The sequence below is a fragment of the Carassius auratus genome, unplaced genomic scaffold (assembly GCF_003368295.1).
Source record: "Carassius auratus strain Wakin unplaced genomic scaffold, ASM336829v1 scaf_tig00215262, whole genome shotgun sequence".
Lineage (NCBI taxonomy): Eukaryota > Metazoa > Chordata > Actinopteri > Cypriniformes > Cyprinidae > Carassius > Carassius auratus.
Window position 1 is genome coordinate 1 of NW_020528012.1, and position 25,066 is coordinate 25,066.

Genomic DNA, 25,066 nt, shown 5'->3' on the forward strand with positions numbered 1-25,066 from the left:
AACGAGGGAACGAACACACAGGAGTGATGACCGCACTGTGCACTACACTCAGACGAGAAGGGGTTAACACAGAGAGATGCTGAATACAAATACACAAATAAGAATCAAATATACAATGAATGTTTTTTATAATAATAATAAAAATAATAAAATAAGTCAATAAATGTAAAACAATTTTAAACAAATAATGAAAATAATTAAATTAAAAACAAAATTACATTTATATATACATATATATAAGAACTTATAAATAAATACAAATAAAAAATATGTGTGTGTGAGTGATTGAGTGAGTGTGTGTGTTAGTGTGTGTGTGTGTGTGTGTCTCTCTGTGTGTGTGTCTCTTTGTGTGTGTGTGTGTGTGTGTCTCTCTCTCTCTCTCTGTGTGTGTGTGTCTCTCTGTGTGTGCGTGTGTGTGTGTCTCTCTCTGTGTGTGTGTGTGTCTCTGTGTGTGTGTGTGTGTGTGTGTCTCTCTGTGTGTGTGTGTCTCTCTCTCTCGGTGTGTGTGTGTGTGTGTGTGTGTGTGTTTGTTTATATTACATAGTGGGGTCCACAACACGTTAGCACACTCACATAGTGGGGACCGAAAACATAGTGGGGACCAAATCCCCGGTCCCCACAATGTTTTGCTTTTTATCGGCTCAGGAGGCGGTGCTGATATGACTAGTGCAGTTTTTTTCTTGATCCCCTCCATGAACAAAAACCGGATTTCTGTGTGTGAGTGTGTGGGGCCGCGCTGCTCTACAGCGCCCCTGTAGCCAGGTCGCGGAACTGCACCTCTATACACACATGTGACGTAATATATGAAGGTACACATTTTTTAAACCGCTCATGCCAAAGTCGCTTAATTAAACGACAAAAACAACTTTAAACAGTGTCTGTCAACGGGGAAAGTACATTCTTTCAGGTAATTAACCTACTTGTAAACATTATATTACATAATTCAATAAATATACATCACAAATTCGAATTATTTTTAAGAATGTTTATGTGATGGAGTTTTTTAATGAGATTAATTAATTAACGTTAAAGTTTTTATCAGAATCATAATCTTTGAATAAGGCGAATGAATTATTGCTTAACTTAAATTTAATGCTGTTATACAATTTAAAGTGTTTACTTGTGCGTGTTACTGCGTATTGTAAAGTGTTATAAACTGCGGTGTGGCGGGAGATTGTGAGACCGCGTGACCTCTCTCAATTAACGTGGAACCCGAGGAGCGACGTGAGACGGCCTGTTGAAATGAAAAGGAGAAGAATAAAACCGTTAAAAGAAGCGGAAGATCATGTTCTCCGTTGCATCGACAAGACCGACGCACTGGAGGCCAAACACATAAACTATTATAAAGGTAGGTTTGTAAATCACTTCGATGTTGTTGTGACTGATTGTGATTAGCACTACGGCGCTCCCCACATGACGCGGGAAATATAAATATATAACTTCTCATGGCTATGAATTGGATGTCTTCCACGAATTAATTATGAAACTGCTAACACCAGGGAATAAAATGTGAATTCCTGGCCACGAATAAACAAGGCAGCGAAAGATTTCTTATTTTTGCTTCCACTATATAGCAAAGAGCCTATAGTACTGTATAGTAAGGCCTAGGTATTGCTAGCAGCACTGGGTTTCTTAATTGGTAACGTTATGTGTGAGTCACATACGTTTTAAATATGATTTAAGTGGTTCAAAAATACTAAATAAGTAACCATGATTATTTTATGGGATCTGGGTCCATTGGGATATAAAGGATAATGTTAGTGTTGTTTGTTTTAGCAGTTTTAAATTGCTCTTTGTGATTTTATATGTAAATTAATGAAAGAAATACGCATGAGCTATGAAAGAATGTTGAATACATTGGTTAAACTAATACAAAGCATAAAAGTTGTTTACAGTTGGCTAACCATCAACATATTAGTTACATGTCTACAATGAATTTTATTAACAATTGTATTTACCCCCCTCCCCCCACCTTTTTTCAGGTCGTGGAGTCTTTGCCTTAATTCCTTTTATTAAAGGAGATTTTGTTGTCGAATATAGGGGAGAAATGATTAGCTTAATTGAAGCCGAACAAAGAAGAGAGGCCAATCAAGACACTTTTTTTATGTTTGACTTCATCTGGCAGAACAAGAAATGGAGGTATTTGTTTTTTGTTTTTGTTTTTTTGTTTAACGAATACATTAAAAAAATTACAGTAAAGAAAAAATTAAAATTTGTAGTTTGTTAGGTTAAATTATACATTTGTTTTTTTCCTGAAGCATTGATGCAACTCATGAGGATGGCACCCTTGGCCGCCTTATAAATGATGATCACATAAACCCAAATTGTACAATGAAAAGGATTATCGTTGAGGGAAAACCCTGTTTGTGCCTATTCGCTGCAAGAGATATCATTCCTGGAGAGGAACTCACATATGACTATGGAGGAAGTCACTGGCCTTGGAGAAAGGTTTGGCAAAATTTGACTACTTACATAATTTGTACAGTAGAGGAAATGGAAAGTTTTTAATTAAAGACCCAGTATGTGCCTTTTTTTTAGATTAAAATATATAAAAAAAATTACTATAACAATGCTATATTTTTTTTTGACCTCCATACATTATCCCAAATGTTTCCAAGAATGTTTGAAACCAAAGAAATCAGCTATTTTTACCGGTGTAGCGGTGTCATTGCATCACCTGTCAACAATGTCATACCCGCATGGAAACGTCAAATAAATAACTTTTTCTTTTTTTGGTAAAACTAATTTATCTAAGGGAATAAAAGCCTTTACAATGGCTTAAAATACATATATAATAGCAATGAGGCAATAATAATTTTGATTCAAAGCAAGCACACCTTGTTTGTTATCTTTATTTTATAAGTTCACAAAGGTTTGTTGTTATATGTCTGTAGCCAAAAAAAATAGACCCTTTAAAGATTAGAATGATGTGTTGCTCTTATCTGTATGATTAAAACTGAAAGTGTAATTTAAGTTCTTTTCGGGGTTATCAGGAAAAAATGATTCATAACGCGTATCCGCGACTCCAGAGGGTTAAATGGTTTTATTGAACAAAAATGTTAAAATACATAATGTAATATTTAAAAAATATATACTCCTAACTTAAAGGGATACTCCTCCTCAAAATGAAAATTTTGTCATTACCATTGGTACCATGTCGTTCCAAACCTTTAAAAGCTTTGTTCATCTTCAGAACACAATTTAAGATATATTTTATAATAAATCTAGGAGCCTTGTGACTGGTAAATAACAGCATCACGGTCCAGAAAAGTTTGAAAGACATTGTCAGAGTACTCCATCTGCCATCAGTAGTTCAATCTGAATGCTAGGAAGTGACAAGGATTTCCTCTAAAATGTCTTAAATTTTGTTCCAAAGACGAACAAAGCTTTTATAAGTCTAGAATGGCATGGGGGTAATTGATTAACTACTAAATGTTCTTTTTGGTGTGGAGTATCCCTTAAAGTACATTTATTTATCCCCCAGTTTCACAGACGAGGTTTAAGCCTATAGTAACAGAAATAAGATAAGGAATTTCTTTAAAGTACTTGTTTTGCGAGTACATGTTCGGTGCTGTATGTAGGGCTTGCAGCCAAAGTCCTTTAATAGTCATTGTTGCAGCGCTTAAGTTAAAATACTGAGATTTTATATATATATATATATATATATATATATATATATATATATATATATACACACACACACAGGCAACGTTGTCCGCACGCACAGCTCCTTTATTCACGTAAACCTCACCCCTTTCTGACGAGAAAATGGATATTCGCATGACTACTAAGATTTAATAAGTGTAGCATAAGTGTGCACATCAAATTATCCTCACTCATTGAGCCTGGCTCAAATTAGTGAGACTGTGTGAGTTTAAATTGTCGTTTATGAAACCGCTTTAGTCCCGCTTTAGTCCACAATAACACTTTGCTAAGTAAGAGTTTGAAATGGTTGAAATGCATAGTGCAGCCTCATCTGGGTTAATCTACAGTTAAAATAGTAATCATACATTTTTTAAATATAGTACTCCTTAATGGAATCATGGAATCATGACACCCCTTCTGTATGCCATTCTGTCTATCAGTCTATCTTTTCTTTTCTTTTGTTGTTGTCCGTCCATTTGTCTGTCTATTAATTTGTTATATTTGGGTATTGACTTGAGAAAGTCTTACCACCTATTTCCAGTGTTAATGTACATAGTGGGGACCAGTAGTCTTAGGAAAGCCATACAAACCCGTTGGTACCAAATACACACATTTCATAGGTTAACATAGTGGGGACCTTGTCTAATAAGTGATGACTTGTAACTATATTTTTAATAACTTTCTTATAGCCTCCATGCAAGGATGATGACAACATGACCGCAATAGATAACTGCTCTGAGGATTCTGTAATTACTGAAGGCACTTCACGATTCACAGCTGAGGTATGTGTATTTATTATCTCTGTCTGTGTCAGTCTCTTTATCTGTCTGTGTCAGTCTCTTTGTCTGCCTGTGTCAGTCTTTGTCTGCCTGTGTCAGTCTCTTTCTCTTTGTCTGTGCCTGTGTCAGTCTCTTTCTCTGTGTCAGTCTCTTTCTCTGTCTGTGTCAGTCTCTTTCTCTGTGTCAGTCTCTTTCCTCTGTCTGTTAATTTGTTATATTTGGTATTGACTTGAGAAAGTCTTACACACTGTTTTCAGTGTAATGTACATAGTGGGGACCAGTAGTCTTAGGAAAGCCATACAAACCCATTGGAACCAAATATACACATTTCACAGGTTTAGCATAGTGGGGACCTTGTCTAATAAGTGATGACTTGTAACTATTTTTTTAAATAAACTTTCTTATAGCCTCCATGCAAGGATGATGACAACACGACAGCTATAGAGAACTGCTCTGATGATTCTGTAACTACTGAAGGCACTTCACGATTCACAGCTGAGGTATGTGTATTTATTATCTCCGTGTCAGTCTCTTTCTCTGTCTGTGTCAGTGTCTTCTCCGTCTGTGTCAGTCTCTTTCTCTGTCCGTCTATTAATTTGTTATATTTCGTATTGACTTGAGAAAGTCTTACACACTGTTTTCAGTGTAATGTACATAGTGGGGACCAGTAGTCTTAGGAAAAGCCATACAAACCCATTGGTACCAAATACACACATTTCACATGTTTAGCATAGTGGGGACCTTGTTTAATGAGTGATGACTTGTAACTATATTTTAAATAACTTTCTTATAGCCTCCATGCAAGGATGATGACAACATGACAGCAATAGAGAACTGCTCTGATGATTCTGTAACTACTGAAGGCATTTCACGATTCACAGCTGAGGTATGTGTATTTATTATCTCTGTCTGTGTCAGTCTCTTTATCTGTCTGTGCCAGTCTCTTTCTCTGTCTCTGTCTGTGTCAGTCTCTTTCTCTGTCTGTCTATTAATTTGTTATATTTGGTATTGACTTGAGAAAGTCTTACACACTGTTTTCAGTGTAATGTACATAGTGGGGACCAGTAGTCTTAGGAAAGCCATACAAACCCATTGGTACCAAATACACACATTTCACATGTTTAGCATAGTGGGGACCTTGTTTAATGAGTGATGACTTTGTAACTATATTTTAAATAACTTTCTTATAGCCTCCATTGCAAGGATGATGACAACATGACAGCAATAGAGAACTGCTCTGATGATTCTGTAACTACTGAAGGCATTTCACGATTCACAGCTGAGGTATGTGTATTTATTATCTCTGTCTGTGTCTGTCTCTGTCTGTGCCTGTGTCAGTCTCTGTCTCTTTATCTGTCTGTGCAGTCTCTTTCTCTGTCTGTGTCGGTCTCTGTCTGTGCCTGTGTCAGTGTCAGTCTCTGTCTGTGCCAGTCTCTTTCTCTGTCTGTGTCAGTGCTTTCTCTGTCTGTGTCAGTCTCTTTATCTGTCTATTAATTTGTTATATTTGGTATTGACTTGAGAAAGTCTTACACACTGTTTTCAGTGTAATGTACATAGTGGGGACCAGTAGTCTTAGGAAAGCCATACAAACCCATTGGAACCAAATACACACATTTCACAGGTTTAGCATAGTGGGGACCTTGTCTAATAAGTGATGACTTGTAACTATTTTTTAAATAACTTTCTTATAGCCTCCATGCAAGGATGATGACAACATGACAGCAATAGATAACTGCTCTGAGGATTCTGTAATTACTGAAGGCACTTCACGATTCACAGCTGAGGTATGTGTATTTATTATCTCTGTCTGTGTCAGTCTCTTTCTCTGTCTCTGTGTCAGTCTCTTTCTCTGTCTCTGTGTCAGTCTCTTTCTCTGTCTGTGTCTGTGCCAGTCTCTTTCTCTGTCTGTGTCTGTGCCAGTCTCTTTCTCTGTCTGTGCCAGTCTCTTTCTCTGTCTGTGCCAGTCTCTTTCTCTGTCTGTGTCTGTGCCAGTCTCTTTCTCTGTTTGTTTCTCTGTCTGTGTCACTCTCTTTCTCGGTCTGTGTCAGTCTCTTTCTCGGTCTGTGTCAGTCTCTTTCTTTGTCTCTGTCTGTGGTCTGTGTCTGTCTCTTTCTCTGTCTCTGTCTGTGTCAGTCTCTTTCTCTGTCTGTCTATTAATTTGTTATATTTGGTATTGACTTGAGAAAGTCTTACACACTGTTTTCAGTGTAATGTACATAGTGGGGACCTGTAGTCTTAGGAAAGCCATACAAACCCGTTGGTACCAAATACACACATTTCACAGGTTTAGCATAGTGGGGACCTTGTCTAATAAGTGATGACTTGTAACTATTTTTTAAATAACTTTCTTATAGCCTCCATGCAAGGATGATGACAACATGACAGCTATAGAGAACTGCTCTGAGGATTCTGTAATTACTGAAGGCACTTCACGATTCACAGCTGAGGTATGTGTATTTATTATCTCTGTCTGTGTCAGTCTCTTTCTCTGTCTCTGTGTCAGTCTCTTTCTCTGTCTGTGCCAGTCTCTTTCTCTGTCTGTGTCAGTCTCTTTCTCTGTCTGTGTCTGTGCCAGTCTCTTTCTCTGTCTGTTTCTCTGTCTGTGTCAGTCTCTTTCTCTGTCTCTGTCAGTCTCTTTCTTTGTCTCTGTCTCTGTCTCTGTCTGTGTCAGTGTCTTTCTCCGTCTGTGTCAGTCTCTTTCTCTGTCCGTCTATTAATCTGTTATATTTGGTATTGACTTGAGAAAGTCTTACACACTGTTTTCAGTGTAATGTACATAGTGGGGACCTGTAGTCTTAGGAAAGCCATACAAACCCGTTGGTACCAAATACACACATTTCACAGGTTTAGCATAGTGGGGACCTTGTCTAATAAGTGATGACTTGTAACTATATTTTTAATAACTTTATTATAGCCTCCATGCAAGGATGATGACAACATGACAGCAATAGATAACTGCTCTGAGGATTCTGTAACTACTGAAGGCACTTCACGATTCACAGCTGAGGTATGTGTATTTATTATCTCTGTGTCAGTCTTTTTCTCTGTATGTATGTCTGTCTCTCTGTGTCAGTTTCTTTCTCTGTCTGTATGTTTGTGTCTCTGTGTTAGACTCTTTCTGTGCCAGTTTCTGTCTCGGTCTGTTTCAGTCTCTTTCTCTGTCTGTGCCTGTGTCCGTCTCTGTCTGTGCCAGTCTCTTTCTCTGTCTGTGCCTGTGTCCGTCTCTGTCTGTGCCAGTCTCTTTCTCTGTCTGTGCCTGTGTCCGTCTCTGTCTGTGCCAGTCTCTTTCTCTGTCTGTGCCTGTGTCAGTCTCTGTCTTTGCCAGTCTCTTTCTCTGTCTGTGTCTGTGCCAGTCTCTTTCTCTGTCTGTGCCTGTGTCAGTCTCTGTCTTTGCCAGTCTCTTTTTCTGTCTGTGTCTGTGCCAGTCTCTTTCCCTGTCTGTTTCTCTGTCTGTGCCAGTCTCTTTCTGTCTGTGTCTGTCTCTTTCTCTGCCTGTGCTTGTGTCAGTCTTTTTCTCTTTGTCTGTGCCTGTGTCAGTCTCTGTCTGTGCCAGTCTCTTTCTGTCTGTTTCTCTGTCTGTGCCTGTCTCTTTCTGTCTGTTTCTCTGTCTGTGTCAGTCTCTTTCTCTTTGTCTGTGCCTGTGTCAGTCTCTTTCTCTGTCTGTGTCAGTCTCTTTCTCTGTCTGTGCCTGTGTCAGTCTCTTTCTGTCTATTAATCTGTTATATTTGGTATTGACTTGAGAAAGTCTTACACACTGTTTTCAGTGTAATGTACATAGTGGGGACCAGTAGTCTTAGGAAAGCCATACAAACCCATTGGAACCAAATACACACATTTCATAGGTTTAACATAGTGGGGACCTTGTCTAATAAGTGATGACTTGTAGCTATTTTTTAAATAACTTTCTTATAGCCTCCATGCAAGGATGATGACAACATGACAGCAATAGAGAACTGCTCTGAGGATTCTGTAACTACTGAAGGCACTTCACGATTCACAGCTAAGGTATGTGTATTTATTATCTCTGTCTGTGTCAGTCTTTTTTCTGTCAGTCTCTTTCTCTGTCTGTGTCTGTGCCAGTCTCTTTCTCCGTCTGTGCCTGTGTCAGTCTCTTTCTCCGTCTGTGCCTGTGTCAGTCTTTTTCTCTGTCTGTATGTTTGTGTTTCTGTGCAGTCTCTTTCTTTGTCTGTGCCTGTGTCAGTCTCTGTCTCTGCCTGTGTCTGTCTCTGTCTCTGCCTGTGTCTGTGTCGGTCTCTGTCTGTGTCAGTCTCTGTCTGTGCCAGTCTCTTTCTCTGTCTGTGTCTGTGCCAGTCTCTGTCTGTGCCTGTGTCAGTCTCTGTCTGTGCCAGTCTCTTTCTCTGTCTATTTCTCTGTCTGTGGCAGTCTCTTTCTGTCTGTTTCTCTGTCTGTAACCATTTCTCTGTCTCTGTCATTCTCTTTCTTTGTCTCTGCCTGTGTCAGTCTCTTTGTCTGTGCCTGTGTCAGTCTCTTTCTCTGTCTGTCTATTAATTTGTTATATTTGGTATTGACTTGAGAAAGTCTTACACACTGTTTTCAGTGTAATGTACATAGTGGGGACCAGTAGTTTTAGGAAAGCCATACAAACCCATTGGTACCAAATACACACATTTCACATGTTTAGCATAGTGGGGACCTTGTTTAATAAGTGATGACTTGTAACTATTTTTTAAATTTTCTTATAGCCTCCATGCAAGGATGATGACAACATGACAGCAATAGAGAACTGCTCTGAGGATTCTGTAAATACTGAAGGCACTTCACGATTCACAGCTGAGGTATGTGTATTTATTATCTCTGTCTGTGTCCGTCTCTTTCTCTGTCTGTGCCAGTCTCTTTCTCTGGCCTGTGCCTGTGTCTGTCTCTGTCTGTTTCAGTCTCTTTCTCTGTCTGTGCCTGTGTCAGTCTCTGTCTGTGCCAGTCTCTTTCTGTGTCTGTGCCAGTCTCTTTCTGTCTGTTTCTCTGTCTGTGCCAGTCTCTTTCTATGCCTGTGCTTGTGTCAGTCTCTTTCTCTTTGTCTGTGCCTGTGTCAGTCTCTGTCTGTGCCAGTTTCTTTCTCTCGGTTTCTCTGTCTGTGTCAGTCTCTTTCTCTGTCTGTGCCTTTCTCTGTCTGTGTCTTTCTCTGTCTGTGTCAGTCTCTTTCTCTGTCAGTCTCTTTCTCTCTCTGTGTCTGTGCCAGTCTCTGTGTCTGTCTGTGCCTTTGCCAGTCTCTGTCTGTGCCAGTCTCTTTCTGTCTGTTTCTCTGTCTGTGCCAGTTTCTTTCTGTTTGTGCCAGTCTCTTTCTCTGTCTGTGTCAGTCTCTTTCTCTTTGTCTGTGCCTGTGTCAGTCTCTGTCTGTGCCAGTCTCTTTCTCTGTTTCTCTGTCTGTGCCAGTCTCTTTCTGTCTGTTTCTCTGCCTGTGTCAGTCTCTTTGTCTGTGCCTGTGTCAGTCTCTTTCTCTGTCTGTCTATTAATTTGTTATATTTGGTATTGACTTGAGAAAGTCTTACACACTGTTTTCAGTGTAATGTACATAGTGGGGACCAGTAGTTTTAGGAAAGCCATACAAACCCATTGGTACCAAATACACACATTTCACATGTTTAGCATAGTGGGGACCTTGTTTAATAAGTGATGACTTGTAACTATTTTTTAAATTTTCTTTATAGCCTCCATGCAAGGATGATGACAACATGACAGCAATAGATAACTGCTCTGAGGATTCTGTAAATACTGAAGGCACTTCACGATTCACAGCTGAGGTATGTGTATTTATTATCTCTGCCTGTGTGCCAGTCTCTTTCTCTGTCTGTGTCAGTCTCTTTCTCTGTCTGTGTCTGTGTCGGTCTTTATTCTGTCTGTCTCTTTCTCTGTCTGTGCCAGTCTCTTTCTCTGTCTGTGTCTGTTCCAGTCTCTTTCTCTGTCTGTGTCTGTTCCAGTCTCTTTCTCTGTCTATGCCAGTCTCTTTCTCTGTCTGTGTCTGTTCTAGTCTCTTTCTCTGTCTGTGTCTGTCTCTTTCTCTGTCTGTGTCTGTGTCAGTCTTTTTTCTGTCTGTCTCTTTCTCTGTCTGTGTGTCAGTCTCTTTCTCTGTCTATGCCAGTCTCTTTCTCTGTCTGTGTCACTCTTTTTTCTGTCTGTCTCTTTCTCTGTCTGTCTCAGTCTCTTTCTCTGTCTGTGCCTGTGTCAGTCTCTGTCTGTGCCAGTCTCTTTCTCTGTCTGTGTCTGTGCCAGTCTCTTTCTCTGTCTGTGTCTGTGCCAGTCTCTTTCTCTGTCTGTGTCTGTGCCAGTCTCTTTCTCTGTCTGTTTCTCTGCCTGTATCAGTCTCTTTCTTTGTCTCTGTCTGTGTCAGTCTCTTTCTCTGTCCGTCTATTAATTTGTTATATTTGGTATTGACTTGAGAAAGTCTTACACACTGTTTTCAGTGTAATGTACATAGTGGGGACCTGTAGTCTTAGGAAAGCCATACAAACCCGTTGGTACCAAATACACACATTTCACATGTTTAGCATAGTGGGGACCTTGTCTAATAAGTGATGACTTGTAACTATATTTTTAATAACTTTATTATAGCCTCCATGCAAGGATGATGACAACATGACAGCAATAGAGAACTGCTCTGATGATTCTGTAACTACTGAAGGCACTTCACGATTCACAGCTGAGGTATGTGTATTTATTATCTCTGTGTCAGTCTTTTTCTCTGTATGTATGTCTGTCTCTCTGTGTCAGTTTCTTTCTCTGTCTGTATGTTTGTGTCTCTGTGTTAGACTCTTTCTGTGCCAGTCTCTGTCTGTTTCAGTCTCTTTCTCTGTCTGTGCCTGTGTCCGTCTCTGTCTTTGCCAGTCTCTTTCTCTGTCTGTGTCTGTGCCAGTCTCTTTCTGTCTGTTTCTCTGTCTGTGTCTGTCTCTTTCTCTGCCTGTGCTTGTGTCAGTCTTTTTCTCTTTGTCTGTGCCTGTGCCTGTGTCAGTCTCTCTCTGTGCCAGTCTCTTTCTGTCTGTTTCTCTGTCTGTGCCTGTCTCTTTCTGTCTGTTTCTCTGTCTGTGTCAGTCTCTTTGTCTGTGCCTGTGCCTGTGTCAGTCTCTTTCTCTGTCTGTGTCAGTCTCTTTCTCTGTCTGTGCCAGTCTCTTTCTCTGTCTGTGTCAGTCTCTTTCTCTGTCTGTGCCAGTCTCTTTCTCTGTCTGTGTCAGTCTCTTTCTCTGTCTGTGCCTGTGTCAGTCTCTTTCTCTGTCTATTAATTTGTTATATTTGGTATTGACTTGAGAAAGTCTTACACACTATTTCCAGTGTAATGTACATAGTGGGGACCAGTAGTCTTAGGAAAGCCATACAAACCCATTGGAACCAAATACACACATTTCACAGGTTTAACATAGTGGGGACCTTGTCTAATAAGTGATGACTTGTAGCTATTTTTTAAATAACTTTCTTATAGCCTCCATGGAAGGATGATGACAACATGACAGCAATAGAGAACTGCTCTGAGGATTCTGTAACTACTGAAGGCACTTCACGATTCACAGCTGAGGTATGTGTATTTATTATCTCTGTCTGTGTCAGTCTTTTTTCTGTCAGTCTCTTTCTCTGTCTGTGTCTGTGCCAGTCTCTTTCTCCGTCTGTGCCTGTGCCAGTCTCTTTCTCCGTCTGTGCCTGTGTCAGTCTCTGTCTCTGCCTGTGTCAGTCTCTGTCTCTGTCTGTCAGTCTCTGTCTCTGCCTGTGTCGGTCTCTGTCTCTGCCTGTGTCGGTCTCTGTCTCTGTCTGTGTCGGTCTCTGTCTGTGCCAGTCTCTTTCTCTGTCTGGGTCAGTCTCTGTCTGTGCCAGTCTCTTTCTCTGTCTGTGCCAGTCTCTTTCTCTGTCTGTGCCAGTCTCTTTCTCTGTCTGTGTCAGTCTCTTTATCTGTCTATTAATTTGTTATATTTGGTATTGACTTGAGAAAGTCTTACACACTATTTCCAGTGTAATGTGTATATAATGGGGACCTGTAGTCTTAGGAAAGCCATACAAACCCATTGGAACCTAATACACACATTTTACAGGTTTAGCATAGTGGGGACCTTGTCTAATAAGTGATGACTTGTAACTATTTTTTTTAAATAACTTTCTTATAGCCTCCATGCAAGGATGATGACAACATGACAGCAATAGAGAACTGCTCTGATGATTCTGTAACTACTGAAGGCACTTCACGATTCACAGCTGAGGTATGTGTATTTATTATCTCTGTCTGTGTCAGTCTTTTTTCTGTCAGTCTCTTTCTCTGTCTGTGTCTGTGCCAGTCTCTTTCTGTCTGTTTCTCTGTCTGTGTCAGTCTTTTTCTGTCTTTTTCTCTGTCTGTGTCAGTCTTTCTCTGTCTTTTTCTCTGTCTGTGTCAGTCTCTTTCTCTGTCTGTATGTCTGTGTCTATCTGTGTCAGTTTCTTTCTCTCTGTGTTTCAGTCTCTTTCTCTGTCTGTTTCGGTCTCTTTCTCTCTGTCTGTGTCTGTGCCAGTCTCTTTCTCTGTCTGTGTGTCAGTCTTTTTCTCTGTCTGTATGTCTGTCTATCTGTGTCAGTCTCTTTATCCGTCTGTATGTCTGTCTCTGTATCCGTCTGTATGTCTGTCTCTGTTTGACAGATTTTCTCTCTTTCACTTCATTTTCATATTTATCTTTCTTTTTTTGTCTTTAACAGCCTTTGGTTGATTACTCGGACACCGAAGATGAAGTTTTGTGTTCTAAAATTAAGACATCTTATAAAAAGGTATATTTTACATTTACTTAATTTGTTTTTACCTGCCTCACACCTAAATTGAATTATTTTTAGCTGAATAGTGTGAAGTAAATTTAAAAGGATAAATAAACATTGAAAGACCACCATCTTTTGGACCACCTAAAAATCTTTTTTCTATATGCAAGTTACTATTGTGAATATCGTTTCACAACCATAAGTCGTTTGTTAATCTTCAGAACATGAAGATATTTTTGATATCTTTCCCTCCATCTGGAGTTAGAATGGCAGGCAAAAGCTCAAATTTAATCTGTTTTCTGAAGATGAATAAGGGTCTTATGGGTTTGCAACAACATGAGGATATGTAATGTTAATGATAGAATTTTTGGGGGAGCTATCCCTTTAAATCAGGGTTCCTCAAATCTGGACCTCAAGATCCACTTTCCTGCAGAGTTTAGATCTAACTCTAATCAAACACACCTGAGCATGCTAATCAATGCCAATGAATGCAGACCTGCCAACATGTACGCATTTTTCGTACTCTGCACGCATTTTGACCCATAAGTACACTAGTACGATTCGCTGCTCTTTAGGTACGCATTTTGTTGCGTCTCGCATTTTGCCGATTTCAGTTTCTATGCAATCTATGACGCTGATTCTGCCGCTGATCCACAGCGTGTAAGTGGAGTGAAAAGCTTTCGGCCAATCAGAGTGGTGCATGTTAACCCACCGCCCACCTGCCCCTCCCATCCACAAGCTTAGTTGGCAGTTAAGTGGTGGAATGGCTTGCAATCTAGAAGGTTTTAGACAGGCCAGGTGCTGATTAACGTAAGATAAAGGTAACAGTTAGGCTATGTTTAGCCTAATTGAATTTATGGACATTAAAAATGACCTTGACATGACATCATAACAAGCAGTCCAGCTGTGACGAGCTCAGTTCAGTTCACGCGTTCATGTAGGCTAACATGAAAGGGTGGCCCTTCCAATAACGCACCTAAAAGCTGTCACAAAGAAACGGCAAAAGTAATGATTATGAATATTTTATCAATATAATTACTAATAAACAAGTGTTTTCTGTATCAATGTCGTGTCGACTGCAAAGATAAAGTTGACGAAAAAGTCGCAGTAGTGAACGCGCCAGAGAAATGCACATTTCATACGGATTAACGGTAGATAAGCAGAGAGCAGTCTGTTTTCTTTCGTTTTGAAGTGTTCTGTTCAACCCTCTTGAGTCGTTTAACGCGTATACGCGTTATGAGTCATTTTCTCCTGATAACCAAGAAAAGAACTTAAATTACGCAAAATCGAATCTGTAAAGGGTCTACTTTTATTTGTATACAGACATAATAACAACAAAACTTGTGCACATAAAATAAAGATAACAAACAAGGTGTGCTGTCTTCAGCCTTTGTCTGCTGTGATCTTCATGTACAAACACGTCATTAAAATGAACTGTAACTCCGTGAATACTCAACGAAGAGACACGAGAGAGATATCTATAGAAAGCCTGAAATGTCTACTTTTAAACTAAACAAGTACCGCCGAAAACAAATATTATGTGATAAAATAATCCATATGAAAACAACGCGATGTCTTGTCCGTTTTTCACATCTCCCATTATCTTCTAATTCGACCACGCCCCCGCGCTGAACGCTCTATTCAGATTCTAATGTTAAATAAAGTTTTTTTTATTTTACTATTTGCCTCGCGATGAGAGGAATAAGATATAAGTCACCCCAAAATGTGATGTGGTTGAGCATTTGAGATTTGGATTTCCTCAGAAAAAAAAGAATGAAGCACTTTATTCAGCAGAGATCATAAACATGAGTAAGTCTCTTATTATTTATTTATATACTTGTACTAGTTTTCATATAACGTATAAACATTTTACTAGTTAGACTTTTTCCAAACTATAATTCCTGACTAAATGTATAATCAAGTGAAACATTATGAAGTTTCAATAACAATATGCAATACTATACCATTCAAAAGCTTGATGTAAATAATATAAATGTAACAAATAAATGTAACTGTAACAAATGTAACAAACAATGCTGTTCTTTCAATTAATTCCCCTGTAAAAACCTGAAAAAAATATTCTCAGCTCTTTTCAACATTAATAATAATCTATTAATATGAGCACAGAGATGTTTAGTTCTCTTGTGACAAGAAAAGTCATGATTGCCTCCAAAGAAAGCATTTGTTACAAAGAGACTTTCACTGATGCACTACTTAAAAAAAGCCAAATCTGCAACCTTTAACAAGTTAAACAATGCAAAAGTTTAAACACTTTGCATGAAAAATTATTTAAAAAAATGTTGTTTGTTTTTAGAAAACTGATTTTGATATTGATAACTGCTGGTTTTGCACATTTATTAAATTTTTTGATTGATTTATTTAGAAAGAATGTCCTCAGTTTACTTTTATTTCTGACAATATTTTCAGGTGGAAGAAGTTTCCATGGCCTATGCCTCCAGTACAAAATGTTCGGAGTGATTGCAGAAATTGTATAACATTTATGGTCTACTTGTATATGTTATGGAGTAAATAATAAATCTTAATTGGTGAAAGGATATTATGTGTATAATATGTATTATAGTGTTAGGTATCTCATAGGTTTCTCACAGATGTGTGTGCAATGGTGGAGCATACATTGGCGGTGGGCTGTAAGGTTCACGCGGTGTGTGTGTGTGTGTGGGGGGGGGGGTTGGGGGGGGGGTGTAGTACTCATAAAATTTCTTCAAGGTTGGCAGGTATGCGAATGTCTTTGGGATCATTAGAAAATCACAGGCTGGTGACTTTGATCAGGGTTGGAGCTAAACTCTGCAGCGCATTGGACCTCCAGGGCAAGATTTGAGGAAGGGGGCTTTAAATTAATAGACATTGATCGAGCATTTAACATGTTGATTTAATAGATACAGATTTTACACATTAAAGTGTAAAAAAAGGCAAAAGTTATTTTTCATTATGATAAACACACTTTTTCTAGAACATTTGTAACTTGTCATTCTGATGTTTTTGTTTGTTTTATTAGAGATCTGTGATTCATGATGATTCGGATGATCTCTTTGAAAATTCGAGTGTAAATGGTAAAGATGACCAAGACATTCAACGTGACGTCAGACAGAATCATGCATCATTTGCAATGAGTGAACAACATTCCGCTTGTACCACAGCATCCAAAAGAGCAAAAAACACAAGAGTAAGTGTTAATTATTTAAATAGCTTAAATAAAGGGTTTCCGCGGGGTCATAAAAAGTCATAAATTTAACCATAAGAATTTAAGGCCATAAAAGTCATAAAAACGTCCGGATTTTCCATACAATGTCATAAAAAAACATTTAGCCACGTCTTAAATTGATATGCTAGTCCATTAATTTGTTCTTCCATCAAAATACGCTCGCAGCAGCAATGGCATTCATTTGTTTGACCTGTTGTAGTTCTGTATGAGGAATCTGGGTGGTATCACACTGGTATCACAGCGTTCCAGAACTATAAGGTCCATGCGGCAGCATACAGACTTGTCAGAAGGACTTTCACAGAAACCCGCGCGAACTCCGAACATACTGTCATACTGAGTCACTGCTTAGCTTAATTGAAATCATCCTGGCTATCACAATAGTAAAATGTACCTTTAATGATCCATGGTTCGGAGACGGTGCGTTTAGCAGCTGGCTCAAGCCCGTCACTAACAATCGGTATCAAGCATCGATCCATACACAAGACGCGGAAAAGGTTAACCGATTAGCTGGTAACTATCGCGCTGTGTTCGGTGCGGAGAGAGAGAGCCGCGTATCACGGACAGTCCCTCCTGCACATGAACCAACAAATACTAATCACAGTTTTGAACAAACAAAAGGACGTGAAAGAGCCCAATTCAGTACCACGGTGTTCAGGTGTTCAGGGGTTCAGGGTTCACGCTGAGAAAGGCGTCTAAAAACACTTGTACACCGAATTTGCTTCTTTTTGCTCTTGTGCCGACAAATACATAGCCTACAAAATATATCAAAATACCCGCCTTGGAAAGTATGCTCAAAAACTTTTTTTTTTTTCAGTTATTTGTATATTCAATTATAATATATTCAGTTATTTGTATGTGTATATATATATATATATATATATATATATATATATATATGTCAAAGTAAACAGTTGAGGAAAAAGATGCGTTCATCGTCTCTTAAAGTGACCACGCCTAATTTAGCTATTAGCTGCTGTAATGTTAATCCAAGAAAATGAAAGAAAAATCACTCACTCTCCTTGACTGCATTACTTTGTAGTTTTAATAAGAATTTTAAGCAAACTGTGACATATTAGACCCAAATAATCTTCACAGTGAACTACTAGTGAAATAGATATAAATGTTTTATCTATCTATATATAAAATTGGGATCAAAAATTATTCAGCACCTTATAAAGCACCATGCATTTTTTTCTGAATTGCTAATGCAACCTTTTCACACCACAGTCTGAACAAAATGCATTGGTTGGTAATTGGTCAACAAAGTATTGATAGTTGTGTAAATATTATCAGTAACAGTTGTCTGTAGTTTTGGTTGATTGTAATCCATTACGTACATTTTTATCAAAGTTATGACATTATCAAGACGAATTTAACTCTAAAGTCTTGTCGTATTTTATAACCATTTTAGAAGCAATAGCAATTAAACTGTCTGAATAAATTTTGGTTTGATTGTATATTTAATTTTTACATTGAAGACTATCCAGTGCTATTTTAAATTTAATTATTCGGTTTCTGTACCTGGACACCTACAAACTTGAAAAAAAAAAAACTTAAACATTGTGTAAATAGCAAAAATAAATAAAAATAAACAAACATACATACAAATTAGACAATTTCAAACAGGGCGCACTGGTACAACCTTCACCGCTGACCCCAAATACACCCTGCCTCTGGGTGTTGAATACTGTGACCAAACACCAATAACACTTTTTATTTTGGAAAGTAATGCCATAAAATAATTGTTGATTTACAATGTTACTTTACAATGTTACAATTGTTAAGTGTTCCTGTGTTCTTGATACTCAAGAAAAAGAAGGCGAAGGCTTCAGTTTCTTAATCTTAAGACATAATAGAATAACTCTTCAAATAATAAAACTTGTTACTTTCAATGAAAAGTCAATAATAAATACTTTTGAAAGGAATTTTAATGACTGAATTTATTTATCGTAATTCGTGTAGGTCATAAATTCAAATCCTAATAGTCATGAAAAGGTCTTAAAAAGTCTTAAATTTGACTGATTAAACCCTGCAGAAACCCTGTAAATAGAATAGAATGGAAAATAGCCTATGATAGAGGATTAAATTAACTGAATGGTCATTGTCTTTCAAGGCTAGAGGGAAGATCGCGGAGTACTCGGATGTTTCGAGCGAAGATGAGTTATCTGTTAGTGAGGAAGAGTACATTCCTGATACATCAGAGAGTTACACATCAGATAGTAGCATGAGCTTTACTGCTTCACCAAAGGGTAAAGAAAAAAAGTTACAGACTTTGCCAGTCCGGAGCAGTTCAGCTGTGAACAGAATCAAAAAGTTCAGTATTCAAAGCAGCGGTGACTTAGGGGGCTCCCAGAACCACGACATAGCCAAAGTTCCTGACACATCTTCCATTCTTGACAGCGCAACATCAGTAGTTATCCCAGCTGTAATTAAAAAGAGAGGTGGATTGAGAATGTACAGCAAAAAACAACAGTGCTTTTTTTGTGAAGGTGCTTTTACAAAAATTTCTAGACACCTGGAACGAAAGCATAGAAATGAGGTAGAGGTAGCAAAAGCGTTAAGTCATCCAAAGGGCTCAAAAGAAAGGAGGATGCAACTTGAGTATCTACGTAACAAAGGGAACTTTGCTTACAATAGTACTGTTATTAATACAGGTGCAGGACTGATGATTCCGCGGAAACTGCCCAAAAAGAACCTGGAGGGGGAAAGTTTTATGCACTGCATTTACTGCAAAGGACTCTTCTTAAAAAAAACTTTGTGGCGACATGTCAAGGTTTGCAAATTCAAGCCTGGTGATGAGAAGCCGAAACCTGGAAAAACCCGTGTCCAGGTTCTTTGTGGCTTTGCACAACCTCCCCCACCAGGAGTAACTCATGGTGTTTGGAAGCTGTTAAATTCCATGAACCAGGACCAAGTGGCACTTGAGACTAGAAATGACTGGTGCATTTTAGAGTTAGGAAAGCATCTTTACAACAAGTATGGATCGAGAGTTAAAATGCATGAACACATCCGCCAAAAGATGAGGGAGCTTGGAAGACTCCTAATATGTGCAAGAGAGGTATCCCCCCTTACATCTATTAAAGAGCTCATTCATCCCACAAACTTCATGCATACCATCAATGCAGTTAAAAGGGCTGCTGGCTACAATGAAGAGACCAATGTATTTGAAAAGGCTAGTGTGGCTGTGAAACTTGGACAGAGTCTGAACAAAATCGCAATGCTCATTGAGAGCCACTCTACTATTAGAGGAGACGAAAAGACAGGAAAAATTGCGAACAGTTTTCAACAGCTTTATAAGTCCAGATGGCCCGAATACATTTCTACAACAGCCCGGCGAACACTGGAGGAAGCAAAATGGAATTCCCCACAATTACTTCCATTCACAGAAGATGTTAAGCTCCTTCATATATATCTTGACGAGCAAGAGAAGACCCATCGCAAACTCTTGTTAACACAGCCATCATCTCAGCACTGGGCAAAACTGGCCAAGATCACGTTAACTCAGGTTATGCTTTTCAATCGTAGACGAGAAGGGGAAGTGTCACAAATGCCATTGTCTGCATACATCTCCAGCAACCAATCGGATGCTCATCCAGATATTAGCATGGCCCTCACAGATTTAGAAAATAAACTGTGTCAGTACTTCAAGCGTGTAGAAATTAGAGGCAAAAGAGGCAGAAAGGTTCCCGTGCTTCTCACACCTTCCATGCAAGAATCAATCAGCCTGCTTCTTGAAAATCGGAATACCTGTGGAATTCCAAATGAAAATCCTTTTCTCTTTGCACGCCCGTATGCAATGACATTTTTCAGAGGCTCTGATTGCATTCGCGAATTTGCTGTTGCATGTAGTGCAAAAAATCCTCAGACTCTTACATCAACAAAGTTGAGAAAACAGATCGGGACACTTTCTGAAGTTCTTAATCTTAGCAACACAGAGTTAGATCAGTTGGCAGACTTTCTAGGCCATGACATTCGAGTTCATCGTCAATTTTACAGGTTACCCGAAGGCACCCTCCAACTGGCCAAAATTAGTAAAATTCTTCTGGCCCTCGAAAAAGGACGCTTGGCAGACTTTAAAGGGCGAAATCTTAATGAAATCAACATAGATCCAGAAGGTACTATACACCGTACACAACATGGGTTCAGATTTTGGGAATGCTTTGAATAACATTACCTTGTATTTTAAATAATATATTTCTGTTAGGGGTGCACTAATCAATATCGGCCAATCATTAATGCGCATCTCGTCAGTAAAGCCGGTTCTCTAATCAGCTGTAAATTCCACCAGGCCGTTGTTAAATGACTAGCTGCGCAAATAAACGCTGTATCAAAATATCACGCACCTGGTGCAATTTACAGCTGATTAGAGAACCGGCTTTACTGACGAGATACGCATTAATGATCGGCCAATCTTGATCGGTGCACCCCTAATTTCTGTATTTTCTACTTTTAGAGGAAGTTACAGTGGACAGTGATTTGGAGGAGTCCACTTCTAGTCCAAAAGGTAATGATTACATAATGTCAGTTTCAATTTATGTTTGCCTAAATAATGGGACATCGGATGCCCATTTTCCGGAGTTGGACTGATTCTTTAGGGTCTTCATATAATGTCTGCAAAATACCCGTCTGCCAACTCTGAAACCCGGCAGCAGTTCAAGCGGATGATGTAGCACGTCGGCATTGCGTGATTACTGAGAGCACAGAGAGAGAACAAAACAAAATGCTGTTCACAAATTATATATATATTTGCTTGTTTGTTTGTTTTAGTGTTTATAGCTCTTTTGAAGCCAAGAACTCAACCATCTGGAGTCCATTGATCAGCCTGTTTCTTCCTCTTCTTATCACAGCACTCGCCTAAACCTGGCTCCTGGTCAGGTACACTTGTCCCCATTAGCACTCCAATTAACTCACTCATCAAGCCCCACATAAAAGCACACACCTGAGAATCATTCACTGTCCGGTCTCATAAACTGTTTTTATCCTCCATGAAGTCCGAGATCTAGATGATTTTGTGCAGGAGTTTGTGAATTATGGTCAACTCGCCGCATGTGATGACCTTACCTTAATGAAGGGATTCTGGTGCGGTTTGGAGGAAGATATCCATCTCGTCATGCTGAGAGCTTATCCATGCTGGTCATTGAAGAATTATATCAACTTCGCGCTGTGGTTTGCCAGATTAGACTTCACCATGGATGAGGCGAAGTCCCGTCCACAGTCGTCACGTGGATGCTGTTGCGCTCTGTTCCACTTGCTGTTCCCCAGCTGAGCTTGCATTTGCCAGCCGCCGGTGCCTCAAGTCCTGAATCACTCTCCATGGCTCTGCTGTTCAGCCCGCACTCATGCCCAACACCACCATCCGCGGCCAACACAAGTCTGTAGCCGTCAACGGTTTACTCAAGCTGAGTGCCATCTGTGGCAAAGCCTGTGCCGCTGCCCAAAGCAAGATTAATGCCGCCATAAGGTCCTATGGCAAGGCCTTATAACATTAAGATGCCCGCACCTTACAAATGCCCTCCCCTGTGTCAGATTCCCCAGAGCTCAGCCTAGTGCCTGTTTCTCTTTAGCACCCATTAGTTCCTGTAGGCAAACAGGTAGGTATTCTGGATTTGACACTTCTCCCTGAGTTCTCAGCTCCTCTCCTCACCCCAGAGCCTTCATTTCCGTTGGCTCCATTGGTTCTGTCCAGTTCTCCTCCTCCAGAGCCTCCGCGGGTCCCGTCCAGTTCCGCTCCTCTAGAGGGTCCTTAAGTGCCATCTTCTCCTTAAGTGTCATCTTCGCCCACTAGAGCCCACTCCTCCTCAGCGCCCCCATGAACCTAAGACCCTGGACTTTCCCAATTATTTTTTTGGGGGGCTATATAGCCATGGCTGAGTTAAGGTGGGTGGGCTGTGGGCCAAGATTATCATCGTCGAGCTGCCTGCTCTGCCATGGCCCCCCAGTAACCTGATCCACCATGGCCTCCTGGGTCTCCTACTCCGTCATGGCTCCCCGACTTACCTGGAGGTCCTCCTTTACTCCATCCTATTCCTGCCCTGCACCAGCCCCGGGGCTTATTACAGCTCGGGACGAGCCTTCCGGGAGGGGAAGTACTGTCACAAGATTAGCATCTTTCTTCCGCATCTCATCACAGCACTCACCTGGCTCCTGATCATGCACACCTGCAGCCCATGAGCACTTTGCTGAACATAAAAGCACATACCTCAGAATCATTCACTATCCAGTCTCATAAACTCGATGTGGACTAAGCAAGCTATTACCTTCCTGTGATACTTGCCACCTGTCTCCTTCCTCAGTGATCCCTTCCGTCTCCAGCTCAATTCTCTAGTCGAGGTGTCTGTTTCCCGTCAGTCCTGGTCTCCACTCTCCGTCTCTACGAGTCTCCTGTAAAGCAAGAAAGATCAGATTATTTCCTGGATCATCCTCTAGACAAATCTCAGTGCTGGCATACTCACCTGAACAATCTCCACTCAGCTCCTTTGCTCTCCTGTTGTTAAATAAACTTCGCCGTTGTTTACTTACCTCGCTCTCTGACCAGTAACTGTTACAGAAATATTTCCATCAAAACCTAAATTTCTTTTCGACTGAAGACCGAAGTACATACACATCCTAGATGAAATTGGGGTGAGTAAAGTGTCATGAAATGGTTATGTTTGAAAGTGGTCCTAGAACATTGATCCTCAAATCTGGCTCACGAGATTCATTTTCCTGCAAAGTTTAGCTCTAACCCAAATCAAACACGCATGAGTTTGCTAATCGGTGTCTTCAGGATCATTAGAAAATCACAGGCAGGTGTGTTTTAATTAGAGTCGGAGCTAAACTCTGCAGGAAACTGGATCTCGCGAGCCAGATTTGAGGATCACTGTCCTAGAATAACTTTTATATTTTTCCTTTTCTCTTTGGAGTATTACAAGCTCTTGGTGCATAAAAAACATCTGTTAAGTTACGAAGACTAAAGTCTTAAATCCAAAGAGATATTCTTTATTGAAGTTAGGAGTCTGCCACACACCCCTAAAATGGCCCGTTCTAACACACCCCCACATCTCTACGCAAACATTTGGGGGTGATTTGCACCGAACCGCCCAAATGTATACGCAGAGAAAGTAATCATCATTTCTTCACTGTATGTTGTCATGTGCGCCGGTGACACGGACTGTTTTCTGAAAATGGGAGAGAGAAAGGCAGGTTGTGCATTTAACCGCTCTCCAGCTCGCCCTGCTCTGAGCGGGCCGCAAACCCTCATCATTCTGTGGTCAGTCAAGTGAGGTATATTTACACTGTTGATGGACAACACGGACATTACAGAGAGTCTGGCGCTTCTTACAGCCTGGCAGGAAGTTACATTTTATAATGTGCTACCTAACTTTACTATTTAAACGCGAAGTGCTTGTGGTTTGTTTCTCCAATTACAAATGCCGATATGTTGTTATGTTTACGTCGCGACGTGTAAAAAGACAATATAAGTCATAAACAGTAATTATGTTCCCGCTTAACACAACAAAAGCCTCATTTGAAATGGCTTTTAATGTTTTTTGCGGGGATGTTTTTTGTAAGGGGCATAACATTTCCGTCAAACGCTTGACTTTGGGCAATCACAATGTACTGGATTGCTGGCCAATCGGAGCATACCTCGGTGTCTTGCAGCTCTGAATTTAGACCAAATCCACCGGTATCAGAAAGGCGGGGCTTACAGGAGATAAAATAATATAAAATATGTGGAAAATAATGCTGTTTATTTTTTATTTAAACCCAGTAAACACATTGCATGATACCAAATTAAACACAAAAATGATCTTTTATATATACATATGACAAAATGCTGGTGAGGACCGTAAAGAGAAAAGAATAACTTAACTGGCAGGTTCCAGGTCTGGATATGCATGGGAAAAAATAATTTAGTATGGAAAGAATTTGTTTCCAGACTATTTCACCTATTCAGTTTTTTTTTTTTTTTTTTTTTTTTTGTAATATAAATTGAGTTGAATCTGCTGATTTAAATGGTGATATGTCTATAACACCTAAAACTTCTAGTAGATGGGTCCCCAGGACTGAAATTGAGAAACGCTATACTCAGGGCTGGACAATAATTAAATTTCTATCTATGAATCTATCTATCTATCTATCTATCTATCTATATGTATGTATCTGATTTTATATTTTTATTTTTTATTTTTTTTCAGTAAAATGATTTGATTTATTAAACACATTTACGATATTTGGTACAGGCTGCGTTATCCCATACATTTATTTATTTGCGTGGTTGAATTTGTTGAATAAACATGAGCACTGCACATTTCAAAATCAATATAGATATTGGAATTATATCTTATAGACCGAAATTAAGAAATGTATTGCGACGTAAATTTTGGCAATATTGTTCTGCCCTGATCCTGATTGCACCTCAGGAACTTTGTGTTCTTGAGATGACTGTCTTTTTGGCTGCAGAGATTTGTCAATACTCAAGACTGGCTTAATTTTTACTTTCAGAGTGCACCACAGTATCATCATCACAGCACACGGTTTGTGAGAACGGCACACTTCCAGCAGACCCAGTCTCCAAAAAAAGAGAGGTATGATAATACTTAGGTATGATGATACTTCACTTAATGCCGATTGTCCTGAAAAAAAAGTGAATTTTACCGTAGTACAGTGCTGACTTCGTAGCCTACTTTGACTGAATTCTTTGCTTGCTTTATTTATTTCTTCTT

At 39.5% G+C, this 25,066-nt stretch overlaps 1 protein-coding gene across 2 annotated transcripts; it reads left to right on the forward strand.

The window, feature by feature from the left end:
- Positions 1-1,248: 1,248 nt before the first annotated feature.
- On the forward strand, positions 1,249-25,066 carry LOC113094137 (uncharacterized). 2 transcript variants are annotated; one of them, XM_026259813.1, is made up of 9 exons: positions 1,249-2,139; positions 2,259-2,448; positions 4,832-4,924; positions 11,854-11,946; positions 13,085-13,153; positions 16,155-16,322; positions 18,475-20,476; positions 20,815-20,865; positions 24,846-25,066. In XM_026259813.1, exons 1-9 carry the CDS (start codon positions 2,048-2,050, stop codon positions 24,932-24,934), a joined length of 2,847 nt encoding a protein of 948 aa, XP_026115598.1. In that variant the 5' UTR covers positions 1,249-2,047; the 3' UTR covers positions 24,935-25,066. The 2 variants fall into 2 exon arrangements, with proteins under 2 accessions (XP_026115598.1, XP_026115599.1); XM_026259814.1 differs by lacking the exon at positions 11,854-11,946.

Excerpts from the sequence above, each read along its gene's own strand:
- LOC113094137 (XM_026259813.1), top strand. The coding sequence starts at position 2,048 with ATGATTAGCTTAATTGAAGCCGAACAAAGAAGAGAGGCCAATCAAGAC. Across the intron at positions 13,154-16,154 it reads TTAAGACATCTTATAAAAAG|AGATCTGTGATTCATGATGA; the intron begins GTATATTTTACA and ends TTGTTTTATTAG. Across the intron at positions 20,866-24,845 it reads GTCCACTTCTAGTCCAAAAG|AGTGCACCACAGTATCATCA; the intron begins GTAATGATTACA and ends TTTTACTTTCAG.